The sequence below is a fragment of the Lynx rufus genome, unplaced genomic scaffold (assembly GCF_022079265.1).
Source record: "Lynx rufus isolate CCGP_SWC_20201006 ecotype Redwood Valley unplaced genomic scaffold, mLynRuf1.p SCAF_10, whole genome shotgun sequence".
NCBI lineage: Eukaryota > Metazoa > Chordata > Mammalia > Carnivora > Felidae > Lynx > Lynx rufus.
This window is the reverse complement of record NW_025814824.1, coordinates 29256927-29282612: the sequence shown is the minus strand read 5'-3', so window position 1 is coordinate 29282612 and position 25686 is coordinate 29256927. Positions and strand designations below refer to the sequence as shown.

At 38.1% G+C, this 25686-nt stretch overlaps 1 protein-coding gene across 1 annotated transcript in view; it reads left to right on the top strand.

Moving 5' to 3' along the window:
• FANCC (FA complementation group C) overlaps positions 1-25686 on the top strand; it is a 265910-nt gene that overhangs the window by 71896 nt on the left and 168328 nt on the right. The window contains exon 3 of the mRNA XM_047103066.1: positions 24821-25063. Within this exon, the coding sequence (XP_046959022.1) occupies positions 24899-25063 (165 nt within the window). The 5' untranslated portion in view covers positions 24821-24898. The remainder of the gene's footprint in view (positions 1-24820; positions 25064-25686) is intronic.

Below are 25686 nucleotides of genomic sequence, written 5' to 3'. Positions count from 1 at the left end.
TGTTCATCCTCCCTTCCCCTCCACCTCTGTGAGCCTTTTGCTTTTATTTTTAAAATTACTTATGGAACCAGTTCTGTTATAATTTCACTCCTGTGTTGAACTGTTGAACTATATGTACTTTGACCATAATGTAGTTCAAAGAGTTTCTCCTTAACTAAAGGACTGCTGATATCTTCCTTTTATTCCTTTCTCTCCATTCTTTCTCCAAATGGTAGCATGTCAGCATATATTGTATAAAAGAGATATGCTTTTATTTCCTGAGATTTCCTTGATGGTCTGCTAGTTAGAGGTACTTCTGGACAAGTGATAAAGTCTGATAATACAGCCCTAAGTAGCAAGGTTTTGCTCTAGGCCCATAGAGCTAGAAGAAAATTTAAAAATGGTTCCTGTTCTCTGTTTACAGGTTACAGTCACTTCTTGTACAGATCTCAAATACAGAAATGGTATGTTCTTCCTACATAGCCTTACCTAAAAGAGCTATATATTTCTTGGGTACCTTAATGTACATGCTTATCATTTCCTCCTTGCTGCACCCTTTTTTGAAGAATCTGCCCAGACTTTACTACCCATTGATCACCAATCTTTGCCAGATGAGCAAGTGATCTGGTGGAAACCAATCTAGAGATTCCATTGGCTGAATTGAGCCCACTAGATTCTCTTCCCTGAAAATGGGGACCTTGAGATACTGAGTTAATGAAATGATGATGAATCTTTGTGCTGAAAGATCACCTAGAGCTGTGACTAGGCTCCAAACTATACCATAAACTTACATAACTTAACAACATGTGCAAGCCAGGGGGATCAAAATTCATGAGTCAGTAGAGGAAGGTGGTCTACACAGAGGAGCTGACAGTGGAGGACACATGTGGAGACCCATGAGCAATGGTGACAAGAGTTTCTAGTCCCAGTTTTCATTTGGTCCAGCTTAACTTTGTTTTCTTTCCTTGAGTATCCTTGAGATCTTTTGTTGTAGCATTTTCATAACATTTCCCTTCCCCATTTGACTCAATCTAGTTGTGTGGGTTTTTGTTTTACAACTGAGATGTAGTGCCAGTAGTAAAATAGATTCTTATAGAATTAAAATCTTGAAGACTCTGGATTGTAAGACACAAAGAGAGATAGAAAACCAAGGTTTGATTATCAGTGCAAAGTAAGTGTATATGGAGTAGCCTTTTGTCAAGGCATTTGTCATGGCATTTATTAGCTCATTCACTACTCTTCCATTTTCTAGGCTAAAGAATGCCTATATCATTTCATCTTTTCTCAAAACAGTAAAAATTTCTGTCCTTTTCTGCCTCTTTAGTTATCACAGTTTTCTTCAGTTTCTTTATATAACCTCAGGGAGATTGCTGAAGTAGGTGCTAGGAGACCTGGATTCTGTTCTTGCTGGGACTCCAACCAAATGGAGATAGTCTTAAGAAAGTACTTCAACTCTCTGCACCCTATTACCTCTTCTATGAAATGAAAGGGTTGGGCTGGATCACTGATTTCTACCTGTAGCTCCCGGACTTCTTAAGGGTAATATTCATAGGCTGTGGGGCTTAGGACAGGGACATAAATTTTGGGCATCACTATTTAGCCTACTACAAATGAGATGGCATAGTTAAAACCAGTTTTTAAACCTTTTTGTTCCATAGGACCACAAGAATACTTCCATTCTTGGGGCGCCTGGGTGGCGCAGTCGGTTAAGCATCCGACTTCAGCCAGGTCACGATCTCGCGGTCCGTGAGTTCGAGCCCTGCGTCGGGCTCTGGGCTGATGGCTCGGAGCCTGGAGCCTGTTTCCGATTCTGTGTCTCCCTCTCTCTCTGCCCCTCCCCCGTTCATGCTCTGTCTCTCTCTGTCCCAAAAATAAATAAACATTGAAAAAAAAAATTAAAAAAAAAAAAGAATACTTCCATTCTTTATCTGAAACATAATGTGGAAATACTATCTTATAGTGATTTACTTAGTGTGCTGTAGCATGAATCAGTGCTTTAACCCAATCAGAACCCATTTTTGTCTCCCCAAAATCTGCTGGCTAGAAAATTACAAGTCTTGTTAGGAAGCAAGAAGGTAGATAATGGGTGCTAGACAGGTAACCACAAATGTCTACTGCACCTAAAATTCTAATAAGGACCAAAAATGGGTCAAATCTGGCAGGCTTGCTAAATTTTGCAAGTGTTAGTGTATTCTAATATTATGGTCTTTTACCCAATATTATGTTAGTGTATTCTAATATTATGGTCTTTTACCCAATATTATGCTTTAAAAAAAAAATCCTATGGGGCCATGAATCCCAAGTTGTTGGTTTTGTTGTTGTTGTTGTTTGCTATATTAATGCCAACTTACCAGTTGCTCCTTATCTTAGAATTTTTGTCCCTGCATAACTTCATTCTTTTTCAATAGGTCTCTTCCCTGAGATTTTCACATTCAGTAGATTTATCCTCCTTGCAACGCTCTTGGTTGCTCCTTGCCATGGGGCATTAGCAAACACAGAGTAGTACAAACTGCATTTAGCATCTCCGTTTATGCACTAGAGAACTGTGACTGGAGTTTTTATAAGTGTTTTTACCCCCTTGTGAGGTAATTGAAATAGAATACAGACATTTATTTTGTTTTGAAGTTTCTGTGATTTACATATGAACAAATCTATACTTCTGTAGGTATCAGATGACTGGTATTTTGGGGGGTATATGTTTTTCTTCGTTGACTGTGCTGTGTAGAGATCTTTTCCCTATTTTCATGAAAGTGCTCTGGATCTAGGACTGGATGAGAGGGTGTGCAACATGATTGGGAATAAACACAAGCTGCTGCTTTTTTATTACAGCTAAGGCATAGTAGAGGTCATGCATATAATGGCTCATAAATAGAGTGCCCTCCAGCAGATCGATAAAGTATAACAAAGCGAATGACATACAGGCTAGAATTTATACTAATTGTTCAAGTCAGGCTATGTCAGCGTTTTTGTAATTGGCAATACCTTGGTGTTTCACACAAGCCATAAAGGGCTCTAGAAGGAACTCTTTTTTTTGTTTGTTTGTTTGTTTGTTTGTTTGCCATGGTTTTAGTTGTATTCTGTATGTGTACAGCATAGCAGAAACAATCCACTCTACCCTGAGTGTTACTTATCCCATAAATCATCTTCCCTACATACTATTTCCTGTTTACTAATAGATTATTTGGCTTCCAGCTTTGCTGGTGTAGAACCTTTATGTTCATCTTAAACTCCTTCAGGGTGGGTGGGGGGTACTATATTATAACCATCTTTGAGTGAATTGAAAAAGCACAATTCCCCATTTGGGCTTAAAATGAAAGACTTAACTGAGGGACTTGACTTTACATATATCCTTCCCAGATCTGTTAGAACTACTGCAGCTTCTCCCCTTGAGTTTTTCTCAGCTTCTTGGAAAACTAGTAGGGGACGAGATCTAGAAGTAGCAGTATTCACTAAGATAACTGAAGATGCATAGGAGGGAAAAGAGGACATTGTACTGGAAAGATTTGTTTTACTATGGTTATTAAAGCAAAAATGGGAGGAGCAAGGAGAAGGCATACTGTTTCTTTCTGAGGAGGTTAAAGTTTTAAGAGAAAGAGACAGCCAGTTGTGTTGAAATAATTTGACATCCATCCCTCCATGGTCATATTTTTTTGAAGCCAGGGTAGACAGTTGGGTAGAGATAGGTATATATAACCCTTTTTTTAAACAAATGGACTAACCCTTTTAACCCTTGGAACTATTTCAGTAGGTGGTGCTCTTGTGCCATAACGTAACATAGGTTTTAGAGAGGTTCTGAGACCACGGTGGGTAGTTCTAGGGCCCTTGTCCCTGTTGATCTTGTGGGTCACTGCCAAGTGCATCACTTGGATAGCAGCGTATGGGTGCTTTTTTGTGAGAGATTTTTTCCTTTGTCTGGAAATGAGGTGAATTCAGGTCTGTACCTTCTCTAAAGCTACCTGAGCTCTGCTTTCCAGGAGAACCTAACTGAGGGGTTTACTAACCTTTCAAAAATGTTGTGGCTCTAGTTTTTATTCAAACAGCCATGATATGTGTTGTGTTACCAGTTTTCTATGACCATTTTTTTTAATTGTAAATCATCGGTGACCTCCACATCAAGTTCCTTTCCAGATAACTCAGGCATTCTTGTTCCTTTGTTTTCCTTTCCTTTAGCTTCAGTAAAGGAAGTTTATTAAATTTAAATAGTTAAATTTAAATGTAAAATTAAATGCAATAAAATTAAATATGTGGTAGAGAAATTTGTAAATGATGAAGAAATATGGATGAAAAACTTTGAGTTCAAATAGCAGCCAGTGATAACTATAGCTGACAGTGAACCTGGTTGGCATCAGTCCTTTGCCTCACTTCTTTTGCTATATATTGAGATCTTTTGTTCGGAGTTGGTTGCAATATCATGATGGTGAGCAAGGTATCCAGTGAAGTCCACATTTGGTGCTGCTGGCAGAAGTGTAGTGGGCAAGGAAGAGAAATTTAAATCCAGCTATCCAAGCAGGACAAATCTCTTATTGCCAGTAGTTGCCAAAAATATTTAGGGTTCTGCTTTTTCAGGAAGTTTCTTGGGGTTGTCTCTAAAAGTGAAAAACAGTTGCTTCACCTTGTGTTTACCAGCCATTAAGTAAGAGGCAAATGCTTGCTGGGTGTGCTCACCTGAGCTGCTGATTCCTGTTGTCTCCCCATTGAACTTGGCTGGCCCTGACTGCAGTGCTGGCAGCCAGCCTGTTGAGATTCATGACCCAGCAGATCCAATGGTTGTTCAGGACACTCTCTTGTAGCTTTTGAGATTTTCCTTTTATAATTAATACTTTAACTTGTGTAGATTTGTTATTGACTTATTTAATTATCTGCTTGTTTTTTAAAATTATCTTAGTATTCAGAATGTGCTTTTAATCTGAGAACTCAGGTATTTCTTGAACATTCTTAGCTTTTATCTCTAAATATTGCTTCTCTTCTGAACTCTCTTCACTTTCTTTTTCTGTGACACCTCTTAGGTGTTTGTGGAGCTATCACTCAGGTTTCTTAACTGCTTTTCATTTTTTCTCTTTTTTTTTCTGGACTGCATTCTGAGTGAATTCCTTAATATTATCTTCAGATTGACCAAGTCTTTCTTCAATTCTGTTCAGTCTGAGGTATCTTGTTTACTGAGTTTTTAAACTTTTATGACTATATCCTTCACATAATTTCTAATTGATTCTTTTTAACCATCTCTTATTTTAATTCTGCCTTTTTGTTTTATAATTTTTAATTATTTTTCAATTAGCTTTCTAAAAGCATCTTAAATATACTTATTTTATTGGACTGTTTTGTAATATTAATTTCATCTGAAGTGAATTAGTGGCCTGATGACTGATTTTGTTAGTTGCCTTTATTAGCATTAGATTTCTTCATGTACTTTAGAACTTTGGTTGAAGGGCATGATTTGTTTGAGATCTATTTTGTATTGTTTTTATTCATTTACTCATTTTCCACTTCTTTCCTCTTTGCTCACTCTTTGTAGCTATTTTGGAGTTGTCTTGGGTGGCTTCCACAGAGCCCCACTCTAGACCTGCAGTGGTGGTTTATACTTGGGCAATCACAGGCTGTTTCATTGGGTTCCTGATCGCTGGATGGCCTGTGTCCTCCTTCCTCCGTATGTCACTGCTCCATATGAAACAAGGAGCTGCCAACCTTCTTTCAGGAATGGAGGGGTCTCCTCCTCCAGTTATCACCTTGACTGTGCTGTCACACAGCTTTGCTAGGTCTGACTCTTCGTGGATTATGTTTAGCCTCAGAACCGTGTAGGATTCATATTTCCAGTTTTAGTGCCTGAATCGTGATCTTAGAAGGCTCAGGGCTTTCCGTTCGAGGACTTTCCTCTTTGAGTTTCTGCCCCATGTCTATTTTACAGCAATAGTTATATTGTTTGTTAGCTTGCCTGCATCCTTTTGGTTTTCTCTTCTTATGTTTCCCCTCTCTGTGCTGTATGTTTGGAGTAGAGAGGATCCATCAGAGTAAATTTACTGTGCCATCTTAACTGGAAGTCATGTGGGCTGAGGGATTAAAGGAAATAAAGTGAGATATTTGGTTTTACATAGCACTAAAAGCTAACCACAAAAATGCTTTTTTGTGTGAGTTCAGTGACCCATAGCATACGGTTATTTAAACTTCTCCTTCAGAGCCTTGTAGACCCCAAAAGATGAGTAGGATTAAGCAGGTGGGATTTATTAGGATTCTATGGTTCTCTGCAAGGATTTCACCTTTTATTTTTCATTTGGATGGTAATTTAAAAATCCAATTGTTCCCAAACACCTAAATGCCCACAATTCTAACTAAATAGTGTCTTAAGATGTCAGTGCCTGCAGCTGTGTTTGTAGTGGCACTAAATAGCACTACTTTTAGATATTGAAAACAAACAGAGGTAAAAAGGTAAATAATACGTTTGAGCTGGGTGAGAGATTGCTGTTTCACAGTAGTTCAAAAAGAGAAAAGGGCGAATTAGGCATCCCCACTTATGGTAGGACCAGCAAATAACAGAAGCTGCTGGTAGCTTTTGGTAGCCAGTACCAAGTTTACATGACCAGTCCAAGTGAGATTCAGTAACCTGAATCATTGATCACATTGGATGCATTTTGTTGATTGAAATTTTATTCATTTTGTAGATTTATTGGTATTTGTGCATGTAAAGATTTTGCAGATGTATAAGAGCTATATAAGCATAATGGTTTTACTAGTTTTGTACTTATTAGTACAGGATAAAAATTCTTTTTCAGTTAGCTTTTTAAAAGTATCTTTAAATTAGCTTTCAAAAAGCATCTTTTAAAAGCCGTCTAAAACAGCTCTCAGAGCCCCAAGCAGTTTTTTTCTTCAAGTTTGAGAAACAGGGATCAGGGGTAACTTAACTCTTCCTATGCAGTGTAGGAACATCCTGTGTTTGGTTTTTATGTTTTTGCCTGGCTCACCCCTGCTCATACTTCATGGTTTTACTTAGCTTAGGCATCCTTTCTACCTGGAAGCGTCTGACACCCCCGTGCCAGGTGAAATGCCCCTACTCAATGTTCCTTGTAGCACCCTGTTTCCTTTTTCCCAGCCCTTCCCCTAAGGGATTATGTTTTTTCTGTTTATAGATCCTGATTTTCTCATTAGCAACAGGTTGCTTGAGAGCAAGGAATTATACTGCCATCTTTTTACTTTCAATGTTTTTGAGAGTTTCTGTCATAAAGTTGTCTCCCAATAAATTTGTGGGATTTTTTGTTTTTGTTTATTTAGTAATAAATTATGAGTACAACCAAGGGTGGGAAGAGGCAGAATAACTTAGAGCTGAGTCACCAGTGACAAAGGTAAGAAGATTTCTAATATTTTAATATCTAATGTGCCCCTCAGCCCATTTGTTAAACTTGTGGTCTCATTGAACACCACAGTCTTGCTGTAAGATAAGACAGTTGAGGACAAGAATGCAAGGAAAGGAAGTAACCACTATTTATTCCTAACAGAATGTATGTGGGAAGACGGGCATTTAAAAAAAATTTTTTTTTAATGTTTTTTGTTTTATTTTTGAGAGAGCGAGACAGAGCACAAGCAGGAAGGGGCACAGAGAGAGGGAGACATAGAATCAGAAGCAGGCTCCAGGCTCTGAGCTGTCAGAACAGAGACCGACATGAGGCTTGAACTCATGAACTGCGTGATCATGACCTAAACTGAAGTCGGACGCTTAACTGACTGAGCCCCTCAGGTGCCCCAAGACTGGTATTTTTTTGAGTCCCATTCGTTGCTCTTTGGTGCTCTGATGGAGAACAAAGTCAGGGGTCTCTGTCTTAGTAGATCCAAAAAAAACACACTATCATGAAGGGCTGTTTCTCCTTGGAAGCTAGGTCTGGAGAGCAAACTCTTTTCTTCACATGACTGGGGACATGGGCTGGAGAATGGACCTCCATAAATCCCTAGACAGTTATCTGCTAGATTAAATTTCCTTAATTCTTTGCAAAGTCATCTGAGGAGTGCGTACACTCTGCACCTGGATTGCAGTTGACTCCTCTGATTCCTTAGACCTAGATTTTGTTTATGATTGAGGTTTGTTTGAAATTATCTGCAAATTTCACGTCTGTGTTTTTGATTAGACCATCTCGAGGAGAAACACTGCTGACTCAACAGAGAAAAAGCCAGCTCCTCCTAGTGGAACTTTTCTTAAAACCTCATTGTTTTTAGAGAGAAAATATCATTTCTTAAGCCCTTCATGTGGAAACAAGAATATATTATTGTGATTTTTTAAAAGTTACAAACACAGGGGCAAATTGATCACTCTTACTTAGTGAAGCAAAGAAACATTACTTTTTAGTAAATTAAAAATACTGGTATCAGGCTTTCAGTAAGGCAGAGGAAGAATGTTGTCAACCTTAAGCATAGTTGAACATAAATTTCTTAATTTTAGATTTGATTATATTCCTGGAGGTTTTAAATATTTCCTGATAAGGGCATTGTGCCCCTAGTTGATGACATTAATTGAAGGCTAGGTATTTAATTTGTCTTTTTCTTCTTTCATAAAGTGTGTTTTGTAGCATTCTGTCCTTAAATCTGTTTGGTGCTTACTTCATGGGAGAAGTGACTTCAGTTGATTCATGCTCAGAGGAAATGGAAAAAAAAGTAGTGTTTTTTTTTTTTTTTTTTTATCAGTTTGCCACTTTGGTTATGGGCCATATTTGGCATGTATAGACTTAACCTCTCATACCTCTGGCTTGGAGATGGGACAGACCATAGGAAAGCAGTTTCTAACTTTTTTGGCCTCTGACAGGTATGATACACATCCATTTTGATACCATGAGGTTTTAAATGAGCTTTGTTTGAAATGTTGACAATCTGGGAGCTACACGGGCTTCCATCAACACAAAATCAGTTCAAATTTTATCTTAGTCTCTCCTCTGCAGTAGCCTTAGTGGGTTTATATTCACACATTTGTTCAAATATTTATTGAGTTTCTGTGTGCCAGGTACTGTGTACAGCAGTGCTTTTCAGAACTCCTAGGTTCTGAGGAGATGTACCAGTTAAGATGTGTTTGACCGCAAGTAACAGAAAACCCAACAAAATGTGGCTTAAACCAAAAGGAAAATAAAATTCCAAGGTTGACTACTTTATTGCCTCAGCTGTGCTCTCAGGCTTACTTACTGCTGGGTCCCAAGGCAACTACTGCCATTCTAAGTGTCACATGGAGACCACAGTGTCTAATACAAAAAAAATGTGAATTTATTCTAGGTTGAGAAAGACTCTGTCAGAAACCTTCCAGCCCGAAGCTCAGTTCTCATTGTTCTATGTAGACTAACATTGGCTGTTCCTGCATTGGTAGGAGGGCAAATGGAAATGCCATGACTGGTGTGCATACACCAGCCATTCTCAAAATGTGACTCAGGAAACCTTGGGTATCCCTGATTCCCTTTCACGAGGATCATAGGACGAAACTATTTTCATAATAATGCTAAGACGTTATTTGCATTATCCACTCTCATTTTCTCACTAATCGACCGTGGAGTCAAAGGTTACATGACGTATGATGATCTCATTGCTCTAGCAGCTAATGGAATGTATGTGTGTGTAGTTTTGGGTCTTAAATTTTTTTTCAGGTTTAATTTCTAATGTGGTAAATATTGATAAATATAACCCACATTAACAAAAGCCTCTCAGTAATGTCCTTAGTAATGTTTAAGGATATAAAAGGATCCTGAAAATGTTTTTGATTTACTGGTCTACATTAATCAAGATGTTCACCCACGGCGTTGGGGCACATCCCAGCTTCCCCAAGACTCATGCTGTGAGATTCCTCGATAAACTGATTCTGTTAACAAAGAAGCAGTTGGAAGGGTTAGGGCTGTCAGGTAGACAACCAGCATTGTGTGCAGGACTATTCTGAGGAGGGGCTTGGAGAAGAGGACATGGCAGGGACATAGGATATACTCCAGGCCCTGCTTTGACCAGAGCCACTCCAAGTCTGTGTTTATTTTTGTAATTGTAGCACAATATACATGACATAAAATTTACCCTTTTAACTGTTTTTTAAATATATAGCTTAGCGGCATTAATTATATTCATAGTGTTCTGCAACTATCACCACCATCCATCTCCAGAACCTTTTCATCTTCCCAAACAGAAACTCTGTATCCATTAAATAATAATTCCCCACCCAGCGCCTGACAGCCACCATTCTGTTTTCTGCTTCTGTGAGTTTGACTACTCTGGGTATCTCCTATAAGTGAAATGATATAATACTTGTCCTTTCATGTCTGGGTTATTTCTCTTAGCATAATGTTTTCAAGGCTCATGCATGTATGTATCAGAATTTTCTTCCTTTTAAGGCTGAATAATATTCCATTGTATTTATTTTGTGTATTCATCTCTTAATGGACATTTGTGTTGTTTCCACCTTTTGGCTGTTGTGAATAATGCCAATATGAACATGGGTATACAAATACCCATTTGAGTTCCTATTTTCAAATCTTGTGTGTGTGTGTGTGTGTGTGTGTGTGTGTGTGTGTGTGTGTGTAAGTGTATAAAGAGAGAGAGGTGGAATTGCTGGGTCATTTGGTAATTCACTGTTTAACTGTTTAGGATCCACCATACTGTTTTCCACAGCAGCTACACTATTTAGTATTCCCACCAGCAATGTGCAGGGGTTTGGTTTTTCTATACTCTCACCATTACTTGCTATTTTTTGTATTTTCTAAGTAAGTCACCCTAATGGGTGTAAAATAGTATCTCATTGTGGTTTCGATTTGCATTTCTATAATGATTAATGATTTGAACATCTTTTCATATGTTTCCTGGCCATTTTATCTTCGAGAGATACCTATTTAAGTCCTTAGTCCAGTTTTTTAAAACTGGGGGTTTCTTTCTTCCTTTGTTTCTTTCTGTCTTTGAATTGTGGGAGTTCTTCATATATTCTGGATATTGATCTCTTCTTTCATATATGATTTCCAGAGGTCTGTCCATTTTATATGTTGAACTTTTATGGAAGGTTTCATTTTAGGGGTGCCTGGGTGGCTCAGTTGGCTAGGCATCTGACTGTTGATCTCAGCTTAGGTCTTCATAGCAGGGTCATGAGTTCAACCCCTGCATTGGGCTCCACATTGGGTATGGAGCATACTTAAAAAGAAAACAAAAAAAACCCCCAAGGTTTCATTTTACTAAAGATTTTTTAAAAAGCTTTAAAGCTCAGGGGCGCCTGGGTGGCGCAGTCGGTTAAGCGTCCGACTTCAGCCAGGTCACGATCTCGCGGTCCGTGAGTTCGAGCCCCGCGTCGGGCTCTGTGCTGACTGCTCGGAGCCTGGAGCCTGTTTCCGATTCTGTGTCTCCCTCTCTCTCTGCCCCTCCCCCGTTCATGCTCTGTCTCTCTCTGTCCCAAAAATAAATGAACGTTGAAAAAAAAAAAATTAAAAAAAAAAAAAAAAAGCTTTAAAGCTCTGTGCCATTGTTGCCATTCTCACTTTTGTGACCTCATCCTAGATGTTTACCTGCTATACTGGTTTAGAAGATATGGATGGTAGGACCTGGGTAATTACCTCATATTATAAATTACTTGGTAATTTATAAGAACTACTTTTGAATTTCTCACACTATTCAAAATGTAGCCCTGGCTACTCTTATTTGTGTACATGGCTTTATAGGTTACCAACTATTTGCCATGGAAGAAAACGATGATTCAGACTAAATGATTTTTAAAATATTTTTCCTTTACATCTGTGGCAATCGTAGCCTTTGACAGGACTTTACAGGCACCAGATTCCTCACCATATCAGCTGATTAAGGAGTCTTTTTAGACTCTTCATAAAATCTAAAAACAGTTGAATTCTAAGTTGTCTCTAGATGGGACAGCCCTTTGAGACACAGAAGTGCCTTCAACAGCAGTGCTAATGGAGGATCAGAAAATTGCAGGTTAAATTATAGAAGGGATTTTTTCATCCTGAAACTTCGTAAATTAGGAGAGGACAATAATGTCACATAATGTAAATGAGAGGCTGGAGTTGCTGGCTCATGTATTACTGGTCACTTCCAGTGCTGTGGTAGACTGGTCATCTTGCATGGGCCTGCCTGGGCCTGCAGGGTTTACTCTTTGAAGTCAGGGCTGCTTAAACGCTCGGTGTCAACATGGAACTTTGGGAACCCACCTTGCTTTCTGAAAGTTAATTTGAGAACCACTGGTCTAGGGGCTGTCCCTTGCTAGGGGCTATTGTCTTAACAGTTGATTTCTACAGTAAGGGAAATGGGGGGCTCATGGGTGGCTCAGTCAGTTAAGTGTCCGACTTCAGCTCAGGTCATGATCTCACAGCTTGTGAGTTTGAGCCGTGCATCGGGCTCTGTGCTGACAGCTCAGGCCCTGGAGCCTGCTTTGGATTCTGTGTCTCCTTCTCTTTCTCCCCCTCCCCTGCTCTCTCTCTCTCTCTCTCTCTCAAAAGTAAATAAACATTAAAAAAATTTTTAAAAAATTAAGAGAAATGGTGTTGTTTTGTTTTTCAGTGAATTCGGATACTTTGCCCCAGTTTGTAATGACAGGCTTGTTTCTTTCTTCTTAATTATTTTCTTCAGACACTGCTCAAGTGTTGTTGTGATACTTTTATTTCCTTTATCACCTCTCAGGAATTGTGCTTGGTAAACTCCATGTTCTTTGTGAAGCACATTTCCATGAAGTTTTTGAATATCCTTTTCCCAAAGAATGTAAATCACCAAAATGGGGAACCTTTTAGCACTGAAGCATTACCTTTTTCACTTGCTGTACTATGAATCCAAGCCATGCTATCCTAGCAACTCAGCCTGTGAACTCTCATGGACAGTGGTGTATCTTTGTGCCATGGTGATTTGAGTTCATAAAACAGTACTTGCAAGCAGTAGAGTAACTTTCAAGCAATTTAAAAATGAGAGAAGAGGGGAGAGACCGTGATTCTAAGCAGACACCATTTTGAACCAGCCCTGTTTCAGTGTCTCTGATTGCTGGCTCTGATGGCTGGATTTCCCTGCCACTTCATCCCCCTTCCTTCTGCCTCCTTCTGTAGGATCTCCTCTAATAGCGGGAAACAAGGATGTGAACAAGCACATGGGCATCCTTCACTGGATAGTGGTTTGCACGCAGGTTTAGGACATTTCTTATCTTTTCTCTATGGCAATTTCTGAAGGCCATTTTATTTTCTCCTGGAAATATACAGTGAGGGGACTAAGACCTTTGTTATTTTTAGTCTGTATATGTGGAGAAGGTGAAATCCTGGTTTTGATTCCTTGGGACTGGGTAAATGTGCCAAAAGAGAAATAACTCAAGAAATGGAAAATGGGGATTTCCTTCCAACTTTCCATGCCATTTGCTTTTGCTACATTAATATATACAGTTTGTGTACAAAATGCTTGTTAAAATCCCAAGTTTTAAGGAAATAATGTGATTGACATCCACCTTTTTTTAAATGCTCTTAAAAGATGCTTAAAGAGTATTTCTCTAGTTGCTCCTCTGAAATGGATATGGGCATAGACATCCATGTGAGGGCATGCACACTAAGCAGAGTCCTAAGAAAGTCAAGGATTTACATTGGGGCTAGATGAAGGATTTGGTATCAATCAAAAAATGTATAGTCAGATCTCAGTTGTCTAATAAGTGTGCAGATGAACTAGGATAAAAAAATTAATGCATTTGTGAAAAAAGTTAAAATCGCCATCAATCTGAAGAATCCTGTCTTTTTTATGAGGCATGCTTTTTTTTTTTTTTTTTTTTTTAAGCTGCCTGGACACCGCCTTATTTTATCTGCTTGAGTACAGACCTCTCACTAGTTATCCTTCCCTGAGTGATGAATTGGATGTCTCTTCCTCCTTATGACAATAGCCCTCTCAGGGCAAAGCAGTAGCCACATAGCTTGGGGAAAGTGGGAGCAGATAGAGAAGCCTGTGGATTTACTTCTCCTAGGAGCCGGGCTAGGAAGATGGAGCTGTTATTTGAGGATGGGAAGGAAGAAGAGAAAACAAACCCTAGGTTTGTATCGCTGGCCAGTTCTGATAGTTGTAATATTTTCAGAGACTCAGCTAGAAAATAGAAAATACTTACAGAATCTTTTGGTAATTAAAATTTTTAATTGTATTCATCAAGTATTTTATGTATTGATTAGCATTTATAAGCTATGACAGCTTTTATTTTTTCTTTTGAGGTAATATGTGTGTGGTAAATGTATATCTAGAAGTTAGAGAATTTGTGTGTGTGTGTGTAATGGAAAATAATACATACAGGAAAGCACATAAACATGACTTACAGTTTTTTAATTATTAAAATGTTAACACACACGTTAGTGGCATCCAGGTCAAGAAATAGAATATTGCCAGCATCTTGAGAGCCCTTCATGTATACCTTCCCCATAGTACTTCTTCTCTTCTTCTAAAGGTAATAGGTTTCCTGACTTTTCAGAGTAATCACTACAGTTTAGTTTTACCTGATTTTAAACTTTATGTAAATGAATCACATCTTATATATTCTTATGGGTTGGTTTCTTTTTCTCAACATTATGATTAAAAATTCATCTCTATGCCTGTGGTAGGTTCTGCATTGTCATTGCTGCATAGAGTTCCCTTATATGAATATATCACATTTAGTTTATTCATTCTACTCTTGACTGGCATATGGGTTCTTTTCAATTTGGGTCTGTTATGAATAATGCCGCAGTGAACATTCTGCTAGTGTTCATAAACACTTAACAAGCTTGGAGTGTTCTTTGAGGGAGAGTTTGTAATTTGTGGATTTTTGTATGATTATGATTTACTGAGAGAGATGTGTGAAAATTCCCAGTATGAATGGAATACTTTATTTTTATAGTTACATCAATTTCTGTGTTATATTTTGAGCTTTATAGTTTGTTTTGTATTTCCATATTACTGGAGCATACAGATTTACAATTGTTTAATCTTCCTGGTGAATTGAACACTTTATCATTATGAAGTGACCCTCTTTACCTCTGGTAATTCTTTTTGCCCCAAAGTGTATTTGAATTGATACTGTTTTTTTATTTGATTCCTTTGGTTAGGTTTGTATGTTGTTGTTGTTGTTGTTGTTTTCCTATTTTCCTTTTAGCCCCTCTGAATCACTATATTCTTATGTTTTAGATGTGTGTTTTATAACATGTAGTTGTTTCTTTTTTTAATTCAAAACTGATATCGTTGTCTGTAATGGCCCAGTTATGGAAACAGCCCAAGTGTCCATCAATTGATGAATGGATAAAGAAGATGTGATACACACACGCGCGTGTGTGCGCACACACTGGAATATTACTCAGCCATGAAAAAGAATGAACTCTTGCCATTTGCAGGCTAGAGAGTATTATGCTAAGCAAAATAAGTCAGAGAAAGATAAATACCATATGATTTCACTCATATGTGGAATCTCAGAAACAAAACAAATGAGCAAAGGGGAAAAAAACAGAGACACAAACTGAGAAACATACTCTTAACTACAGGGAACAAACGGATGGTTACTAGAGGGGAGGTGGGTTGGGGATGGGTTAAATAGGTGACGGTGATTAAGGAGTACACTTGTGCTGAGCACCAGCTGATGTACAGAAGTGTTGAATCACTGTATTGGACACCTGAAACTAATTATTACCCTGTATGTTAACTGACTGGAATTTAAATAAAATCTTAAATAAAATAAAAAATAAAAAATAAATAAAAAATAAATTTAAAAAGTGAAAAACCTGATAATCTTTGGGATGTACTTGGGAGTTTAAGTCATTGGCATATTGTATAATTACTGATATATTTTAGTTTAAATCAACCATCTTACTGTGCGCTTTTTTAAAATTCTTTTTAAAGTTTATTTACTTATTTTTTCAGAGAACACGCGAGTGGGGAGGGGCAGAGACAAAGTGAGAGAGAGAATCCCAAGCAGGCTCTGCACAGACAGCCCCAGTGTGGGTCTCTAACCCACCAACTGTGAGATCATGACCTGAGCCAAAATCAGGAGTCAGATGCTTAACCAACTGAGCCACCCAGGCACCCCTGTGGTTTTTTAAATCTTGTCCATTCTGTATTCCTTTTTCTCTCCAATCTTGCCATTTTTTTATTATAAATTTTTCTCCTTTGATAATTTGGAAATTATATACTACCTGTTGATATTCTATTAGTGGATATCCTAGAAATTACAGTATGCATACTTGAATTATTTAACACTTTTATCTTCCTTTTCCTGGAAAATGCAGGACTTTAGAACTCTGACTCTATTTTTCTCCAGGTATGCTATTGTTTTTATATATTTTAATTTCTGTATATATTTAAAAACCCCAATGACACTATTCTTATTTTATATCATAAATGTTAATTTAAATTTTTTCATGTATCTACCATTTTTGTTGTTTTTCATTTGTTCTTATGCCTGCAGAATTCTGTCTGGGATCATTTTCCATTTTTCTGAAGAGCATCCTTTAGTTAGATTAGGCTTACTGGCATCAGACTCTCTCAATGTGTCAAAAGATTTTATTTCACTTTATCTTGAAGAATATTTTAGTTAGGTATAGTATTCTAGGTTGGCCTTTTTTTTTTTCCCCTTTGACTGTATTGAAGGTATGTTTTCTGGTCATCTTGCTGTATTTTTATGTATCTTACCCATTCTTCTGTGTTTTCCATTGTTTTTACTTTCCATGTGAATTCTGGGTAGTTTCCTCTGATGTATGTTCCAAGTTCACTAATTCTATTTCCAATTGGGTCTGATCAGCTATTAAACCCATGTGTTGAATTTTTTTTTTAAAGTTTATTCATCTATTTTTAAGAGAAAGAGTGAGCGGGAGAGGGGCAGAGAGAGAGGGAAAGAGAGAATCCCAAGCAGGCTCCATGCTGTCAGTGTGGAAACTGATGTGGAGCTCAAACCCATGAACCATGAGATCATGACCTGAGCTGAAATCAAGAGTCAGTCTCTTAACCGACCAAGCCACCCAGGCGCCTCTTCATCTGTTGAATTCTTAATTTCAGTTCCTTTTTTCTTTTCTTCCGGTTTTAGAATTTCTACTGTATTCTTTGTTTTGTTTTGTTATCCTTCATTGGGGTTCTTTCTTGTGTGTTCTTTTCTTCCTGTGTGCTTGATTGTCTTTCATTATATAATTTTTGTTGTATTTGAAACATTATTTTTGGGGAGCACCTGGGTGGCTCAGTGGGTTATGCATCTGACTCTTGGTTTCAGCTCAGGTCATGATCTCAAGGTTTTGTGGGTTTGAGCCCCACATAGGACTCTGTGCTGGCAGCATGGAGCCTGCTTGAGATTCTCTGTCTCCTCTCTCTGACGCTCCCCCACATCTGCCGTTTCTGTCTCTCTCAAAACAAGTAAATAAAACTTGAAAAATTATTTTTAGAAATAGTTAGAAACCTTGAAGTTATTTTCCTTCAGAGGGGATTTTTGTTTGCATCTTCCAGGCACCTGGCAGCAGACCTAGAAACCAGGGACCACCTTAGTTTAGCTTTAGTTTCATAGTTAGACTGTAGTATATGCAGGTTGGTTCATTTCTGGTTTCACCTATCCTCCCAGTGTGTACCCTCATAGGCACCAACTCTAAGTGTGGGGTGGTTCACCAGGACCTCACTTTGGTAGGCCTGGGCTCCTACTTTTACTTTCTGGCAAGGCTGCAAAAAAAGCTTTTTAACTTTTGCCTTTAACCACCTCTTCAGGATCAGAAATGCCTTCCTAGGCCCCATGTGTCAAGATCTTTCTCAAATAATTTAACACTGTCTTTCTGATTCTTTGTTGATCTTTTAAAATTTTTTTAAATGTTTATTAATTTTTGAGAGAGAGAGAGAGAGAGATGCAGAATCTGAAGCAGGCTCCAGGCTGTGAGTTGTCAGCATAGAGCCCGACGTGGAGCTTGAACTCATGAATTATGAGATTATGACCTGAGCCGAAGTCAGATGCTTAACTGACTGAGCCACCTAGGTGCCTCTTGATGATTTTTTTATTACACTTCCATATTTCATGTAACCATATAAAATAGTGTTCATCAGGAAGGTTGGTTTCAATTACAGAGTCTACCGTTATCTGAAGTAGAACTGAAATTGGATGCAATTTTACTAAGTGTGTTTACACTTAAATATATTCTGTACTTTTGTTTACCTCATCCATCCTGGTTAATCAAGAAAACTTACATAGACTTTTACTTCCAGCTTTTTAGAGTGGCTAGAAGAACCAGATAAAACATCTTTTGAAGCCATGGGAAAACTGCAGAGATGCCCAGTACTCAAGGGGTTAAGACCCTGGCAGTGAAGGGAAGTGCAGAGCACTGAGTAGACATTCTTTAGCAGCTCTTCACCCTTAGGGCAATTTGCCATTTCTGGAGAAGCTAGGGGAGACCCAAGAACCTGCAAGAGGGCCTATGCTACTGAGTCAGTGAAGTTAGCAACTCTTTTGGCAGTTTCACGGGGTTGGGCAGACATACATTGGATTTCCATAGGAAAAGATTGTTATTCTTACTACCTACAACTGTAAGGGTTCTATACATCTAGAAATATCATAAAAATAAGCCAATGGATAAAATTAGAAAATCACTATTTTTTAACCCCTAACGGATCTAAAATGATCATCAGTGGATCCTAAGACCATTCAGGAAAGAGTTGATAGTGAAAGGAAAGTATAATCCATTCAACCTAATGGATTAGGTTGACAGTACCTGAAACAGCTGATCTGTTTAATTCAAAGGACACACCACTACAAATGAAGTATTCTTGGAAAAAGATTGACCCTGAATCTAAAAAAAACCTCTAAATTGTGCTCTCAGTTTGTACGCAGTATAGGGGAGAGCAAAACAAGCTAACACCACAGGAATGCAATCAGCCAAATACACAAGTATGAAACGTTCTATTAGTCAATACAATGGATTCTATTAGCCTTTTCGATTGTTTTTTTTTTTCAGGGGATAAATAATATGAAAAGATTAAAAAATAAAAGAGGGGCAATTGTTACAGATTAAGGGAGACTTATTTTTACATTATTTTGTTACAGATTAAAGGAGAAATATCAATATTGGCCATATGTAATGTGTGGATCTCGTTTGGATTGCAATATAAACAACCCATTATGAAGGAAAATTTTAAAGAAATTTGAACATAGATGGGCCATTAGATGATATTTATTGTGCTTATTTGGCTGGATTTATTAGGTGTGAAAGAGTGTACTCAGGTTTCTTTTTTTTTTTTTTAAATCCTTAGAAAAAAAGAGAAATCAAAGTATTTTGGATAAAGTGGTGTGATGTCTGTGATGTGCTTTAAAATGGAAATTTTTGATAATTGTTTGGACTAGTTAATGGATACATAGGAGTTCATTTGGCTGTTTTGTCTACTTTTTTGGTAAATTTAAAAATACTCATTAAATAGTTATGAGAAAGAAACATCATAAACAAAATTCGCTTATAACATAGCCTGTGCTTTAAGTGAGACCATCATAAGCTGTTCTCTCTATTGGGTAAAAGTCTGTTGTGTGTGAGTGGTGTCAGAAAAAGAGACAAACTTCATTTTATTTGCACAGCATTCTTTCCTGTTAGTCTTATCTGTTAGACCTGTGTGGACACCTTGATCCATAGTCTCAGATTATATGGAAAGGAAGAAGGAAAAGGAAGAAGCAAAAGTAGGGTGAGCTCATATTGAAGGAACAGGAAAAGGGTGCTAGGTGGGCAAAAACCACAGAACTCCACTACCTTTCACTTGTTGGTTACTCAGTACACTCAGACCTACTGCTTTCTACACAAAGAATTTTTAAAACACTTCCAACTAACATAATTTAGCTTTTCCTTCGAAAAGGGAGATAATCTGAAGTAATGCCTGGTTGATGCTTCTGACTTCAGGTCCAGGAATTCTGGATAATGTCAGTTCCTCTTCCTATCTCTGTTATAGTCTGTCAATTATAGACTTTGGAAAATTTATCTACTAATGATATACTCCCTAGGTTCACTAGTAGCAGAGGGAAAAATGAAAGGGAAGGGAATTTTAAAAAAAGTATATGACACAGAAAGCAAGACATACACACAGATAGCATCCAAAAACCTCACTTGTGCATTTTGCCCAAGCAGGCATAATTTGCACATTATGATGGAGTGCTGCTGGGCACACCCGGCTTTGTGGCTTGAGCGATCAGTCCAAGTCACTGAGGCCTGCTGTAGGCTCTTCACAGAATCCAGATCTTCACACACACTTGAAGCAGCATTGGATCTGCTGGGTCATATGTGCTTAGTGGCAGAGCGCTTCAGCATGGACCAGCTATACAGTGATTCTTGCTCTGGGCCCTTCCCATATTTTCTCATTGCCTGACAAGTAGGTAAAAGTAGATAAACAGTCTAAAGCCCAGACAGTTTATGTTCACAATCCCAAATATATCAGCCAAATGTTTTGCCTTTTAGCAGGTATGAGGTATAGCAATTATTCACTTTCTTTTTTGTTTGCTCATTGTTACAATTTTGAGTCAGTAATCAGTATACATAGAATTAAATTGAAAAGGTGCAAAAAGGTGTATGGTAAAACCCAAGTTTCTTTTCTGCACCTGTCTTTCAGCTACCTAGGTCTCCACATCGGAGGCAACCACTGGCACTAGTCTGTTGTTTATCATTATTTTAAAGGGCATATCCTGACTTGGCACGGACCATTGGATCACAGGAGACTTCCTGAAATGGCAGGCCCTGTATGTTTATGGGATTTATATCCCACCATCTGGAATACATGCAAGGTACCTATGTCTCGTTAGTTTCCAGGTTCTGTTAGCAGCTAACTTCACTGTGGTAGACCAGTGTAGTAACACCATGTCCTGAGTTGATACCTCCAAGGGAGGTAAAAGTGAACTGCTTTCTCATATCTTCTGGTTATCTTTATGGAGAAATACATTTACTGCCAGCTTCATAACTACATTCTAGGTGACTAGGGTGGTTTTAATTTGATCCAGTTGGGATCCATATCTGAAAGTGCAGTTTGAGCTGGAGTCACCATTTGAATATGTTTATGATAGCCTAATATCGTTGACTAAGACTCACTGGTCCCTTGGTCGGAGAAGTGGGGTTTTCTGCAAACCACCAGACATTGTTTTTTGATAATCCAGTGGCTTTCGCTTGGCTTCACTTTATACTAGAAGAGTATAATGAGGTAGTGGCCCTGATCATAGGCAATACCTCATTGATCTACATTACCTTCTTGTTCCATGGACTTCTGGTTTCCAATACCCTAATATGAACAGAAGTTTCCCTGCCATTTTCCATGATTTGGGCCGGTAACCAGTACTAAATTCTCCTTCTTTCTTCAAAGTTTTGCTGCCTGCATCCCGCTATCTGGTTTGTATTAGATATTGTATCAGTATATATTAGACGATATTAGTTTGTGAGTTTTTTTTTAAATCACAGAAGTCAATGGTGGTTAATTTAAGAAAAAATAAAAAAAAGATTTTGTGGCAAGCCCCTGGGTAGTGGACAGAATTAAAGAGAGAGCTGAAGGGTGCCTGGCTGGTTCAGTTGGTGGAGCAGTTGACTCTTGATCTCGGGGTCATGAGTTGGAGCCCCCTGTTGGGTGTAGAGATTACTTAAAAATAAAATCTCAAAAAAAAAAAAAAAAAGAGAGCTTAAAACTATACCTTGTTAAGGACGTGATGTAGGGTAGCCTTAGGGATCTAGACTAAGAGAGTCTTTGGAATGACTTAGTTCCATCCTTATGTCCATATATTCAAGACTCAGATTCCCAGCACAGAGTCTGGTTTGCCTAACTTGAATCACTGCCTCACCTCTTAGCTGATGCCACAACGTGCCTTGATTAATAGACTCACCAAGACTTGTAGAAGGGAGGAGAGGTTCTTTCCTCAAGGGAAAGAAGGGAGGAGGAATACGCAACCAGCCAATCAACAGATGCCCCATTCCAGAGTGTTCAGATTAGGTCAGCAGCAGTAGGGTTGTCATTGGCCTTTGGGGGAAGACCATTTCTCTTTGTGAGCTGCTGTCCCAGAGTATTGCAGTATGTTCAGCATCCCTGGCTTCTGGGCACTAAATGTCAGCAGCACCCCCACTGCTAGCCTTCACAATCAGGGCACCACTTGTTTCCCAGCTATCACCATCTCCCCCCTAGACATGCTGTGGAACAGCCCATCAGGACCACTGCACTACATGATCCCTAAAACTGTTTGCATTTAAAACAACCAGATGCATCCCCATTGCTAGGCAAAATGTTGTTTGTAATTTGGCTATAATAAAATAATGTTTCCTGTCACCTCTACCAAAAAGGTCTTCAGTTTAGTGTCCCCAAATATCTAAACAGACCTGCATCTAGAACTGTATGAAATATATAAGAAATTCATTAATTTTCTTCAGTTTATTTCTTTGATTAAGGGCACAGACTTTAGAGCCAGATTCTTTAAATTCAAATCCCACAAACTGTAGCTCTGCTATTTACTAGCAGTTACTTCCTTTGGGCTTTTACATAATCTTACTTTGAGCAATTACATAATCTCTCTGTGCCTCTGTAAAATGAGGACAATAATAGTACCCATTTCATAGGGTTGCTATGAGGATTAACATAGCTAATGTGCATAAAGCATTTAATATATTGTCAAGAGCATAGTAAGTGTATGTATGTGTAAGCTATTACTATATTTATAAAATGGGATATTAGTAATTAAGTTTCCCATAGATATGCCTTTAAAATTTTTTTTCTGGGGAAGTTATCTTTTAAAAAGTTAATTGCTCTATCGGGAAAAGCATTTTGTTATTTTGTTACAGCAGTTTAGAACTATACTTTGAAAAATATCCGTGAATTATTCATTTCTTTACTCAGTATTTATTGTTTGCCAGGCATGTGTTAAATCTTTTTTTTTTTTTGTAAGTTTGTTTATTTTGAGGTGGGGGGGGTGAGGGAGAGAAGGGAGAGAAGAGGGAGAAGGGAGAGAAGATCCCAATCAAGCTCCGAGCTGGATGCGAGGCTTGAACTCATGAACTGTGAGATCATGACTAGAGCTGAAACTAAGAGTTGGACGCTTAATTGACTGAGCCACCCAGGTGCCCCAGGCCCGTGTTAAATTCTAAGAGACAGGGAATTTATATACTGGTGGAAGAAGCAGTAACTAAATGAGGAAATAAATGTCCAGGATAATTACTGATGTGATAAGAGCTGTGGAGGAATCAACAGAAAGCCCCGGAAACAGGGAAGGATTCCCTGTGTTGGTGGAACAGAGGAGAGGCCTGGACTGGACAGTGAGCAGCAGAGGAGAGGCAGCATGGGAAATGGGAGGGTGTGGGCCATGTTTTTGCAGGACTTTAGAGACTCCAACAAGGAGCTGGGGTCTTTTCTACAGGGAGTTGGGATTTCTTTCAAGGAGCTATTGAAGTGGGGTGGGAAGGTTTTAAGCAGGAGCGTGCTGGGTCTGATTTCCTTTTGGGAAAGTTGGTTTTGTTGACTGTAGACAATAAATTACAGAGGGCCAGGTGGGACCAGGTAGAAGCCTCTAGGGAAGAAATGAATGGGGATGGAGATGGGGATGGGATGGGATAGGATAGGATGGCAGCAGTGGAGCTGGAAAGAAGTGGATGAAGCTGAGTGAGATCATGTATTTATTTTGGAGGTAGAATTGACAGGTGTTGATGGCTTAGATCAGGAAGTCAGTGAGAGAAAGGGAGGAATCAGGGAGAAGGCCTAGATTCATGGCTATTATGTGCCGTTTGTCACTATTGCTAAACCTTTTTTTTTTTTTTACCTCATGGTCCTTTATAAAACTAAATTTTTAGTACCATTTAGTACAATTTTTAGTACCTGGTCTCAAATTTTTTGCACTGCAACCAAATTTTATGATCTCTTTAAATTTTTTTGTTTTCTTATTTAGTAATGAAACTCCCTTTGTTGATGTTTTTGGCACTTAATTGGGACCATTTTATCTGTTAATTACTGCTGCTGAGAATTTGAACTCACTCACCATTTGCAGAGCTGTCTTTTGAAATCAGATAACTGAGTATCACCCCTGCCCCTAGAAAGTAGGAGAACTTGCAAAAGCCTGCACCTGATGAGAAGCAGCCCTCCCTTCTCTGCCGGGTGTGGTTCTTATAGGTGAGGACGGTGAGGAGCTGGGATGGTGGTGGGGCACCTGCGGTTTATTTACCTAGCTCTGCCTGAGGTGCCTGCTCACTTCACAACTCCACTCTTCTTTTTAACATGTACTTCCCATGTGGTAGGTCAACTTTATGAGCTATTTTCTGTCATGTAGGACTAGTACACCTCCTCAATAATTGCAGTTTTTCATATTTCACTAAAGTATTTCTTCTCGTGAAAGAATTGAGATCAAGCATAAACACTAGTCTTTAATGAAATAGATTGTTCAAATTGATCCATATGGAATGAATTATTTTACTCTTTTCTAAAAAATGAAGAGAAACTGGGAAGAAATGTCAGTGGACAGTAATGCATAGAGATTTTCTTTAACACGTAAATGAGAAGCCAGAAATGCATATAAAACATGGGAACTTCAAAAACATTTTTTAGACATAGACTATTATTAACACACATGGATGTTTTTGATTTCCCATTACATTAAAATATCCAAATGAACTTCATGTTCAGAACATTTAAAAATAGCTCTATCTTGAAAAGTGGATATAAAGTATTATCAGCTGTGCTTTTTGTGCATAATTAGCATGTGTCTGTGAAAGTATAATGACTTCTAGTGTAATATTACTCTGATAAAAAATTCAGATGGTAAAAATTGGAGCTACAGCTGGGTGACACATTTTAAAATAATTCAAAGGTGACTCCATAAAATCACGCTACTTTAGTCCCTTGTACTCCCCCTTTCACTTGTCAGTAGAACATGAAGTCACCAATAAAAATCCCTTAAATAATGTTTCATTTTTCCCCTCTCTTATAGATTTGATGTGTGCCCACTGTTTCCTTCAGTGCTTGGCGGGCTGCTGTGAAGATACATCACCTTTTCCCTTTTTCCAAGATGGCTCAAGATTCAGTAGGCTTTTCTTCTGATTACCAATTTTGGATGCACAAACTTTCATTGTGGGACCAGGCCTCCACTTTGGAAACCCAGAAAGACACCTGCCTTCACCTGCCTCGATTTCAGGAATTCCTGAGGCAGATGTATGAAGTCTTGAAAGAGATGGTAGGTAGTAGACCAAAATAATGAATCTCTACTACATTTCACCAAACTTGAATGTTATCTAGGGTCAGGAACTTGTGGTATTGACCTGATGGATTAGAAAGACAAATTACCTGTAAGTGATATGGACGGGATGGTTTCCTTATCTCTGATTTCTTATGATTTCAGTCTTTTCTTCTTGATTAATTACATTGTCACATGAGACTTCCTGACCAGTAAAGTTTTTTTTTTTTTTTTTATAAAAAACAAGACTGTGACAATCGTCAGGTAAGAATTGGGATTCTTTTAAAGACCTTTGCATCTATTAAATATTGAAAAGTTTTCTGAAATGCTTCTTTATGTTGTTCTTTAATGCTGTCCTAGATAAGGTTCTACTAAGAGGTAATAGGTATTAAGATCTCTTCTTATGAATATTTTAAGTGGTCTTTTCTGGTGAATATTAAGATTTTGAGTATCTTCACTATTGTTGTATAATGTATTGTTCAAAATTTGATATATTTTCATTTTGACATGATTTCTTATTTTTACTTCAGTGGATATTTTTATGAATTAACATGCTTTCATATTATGAAAATATTATTTGTTTTACACCTACTTTGTAATTTCAAAATGAGAAGCAAAATTGT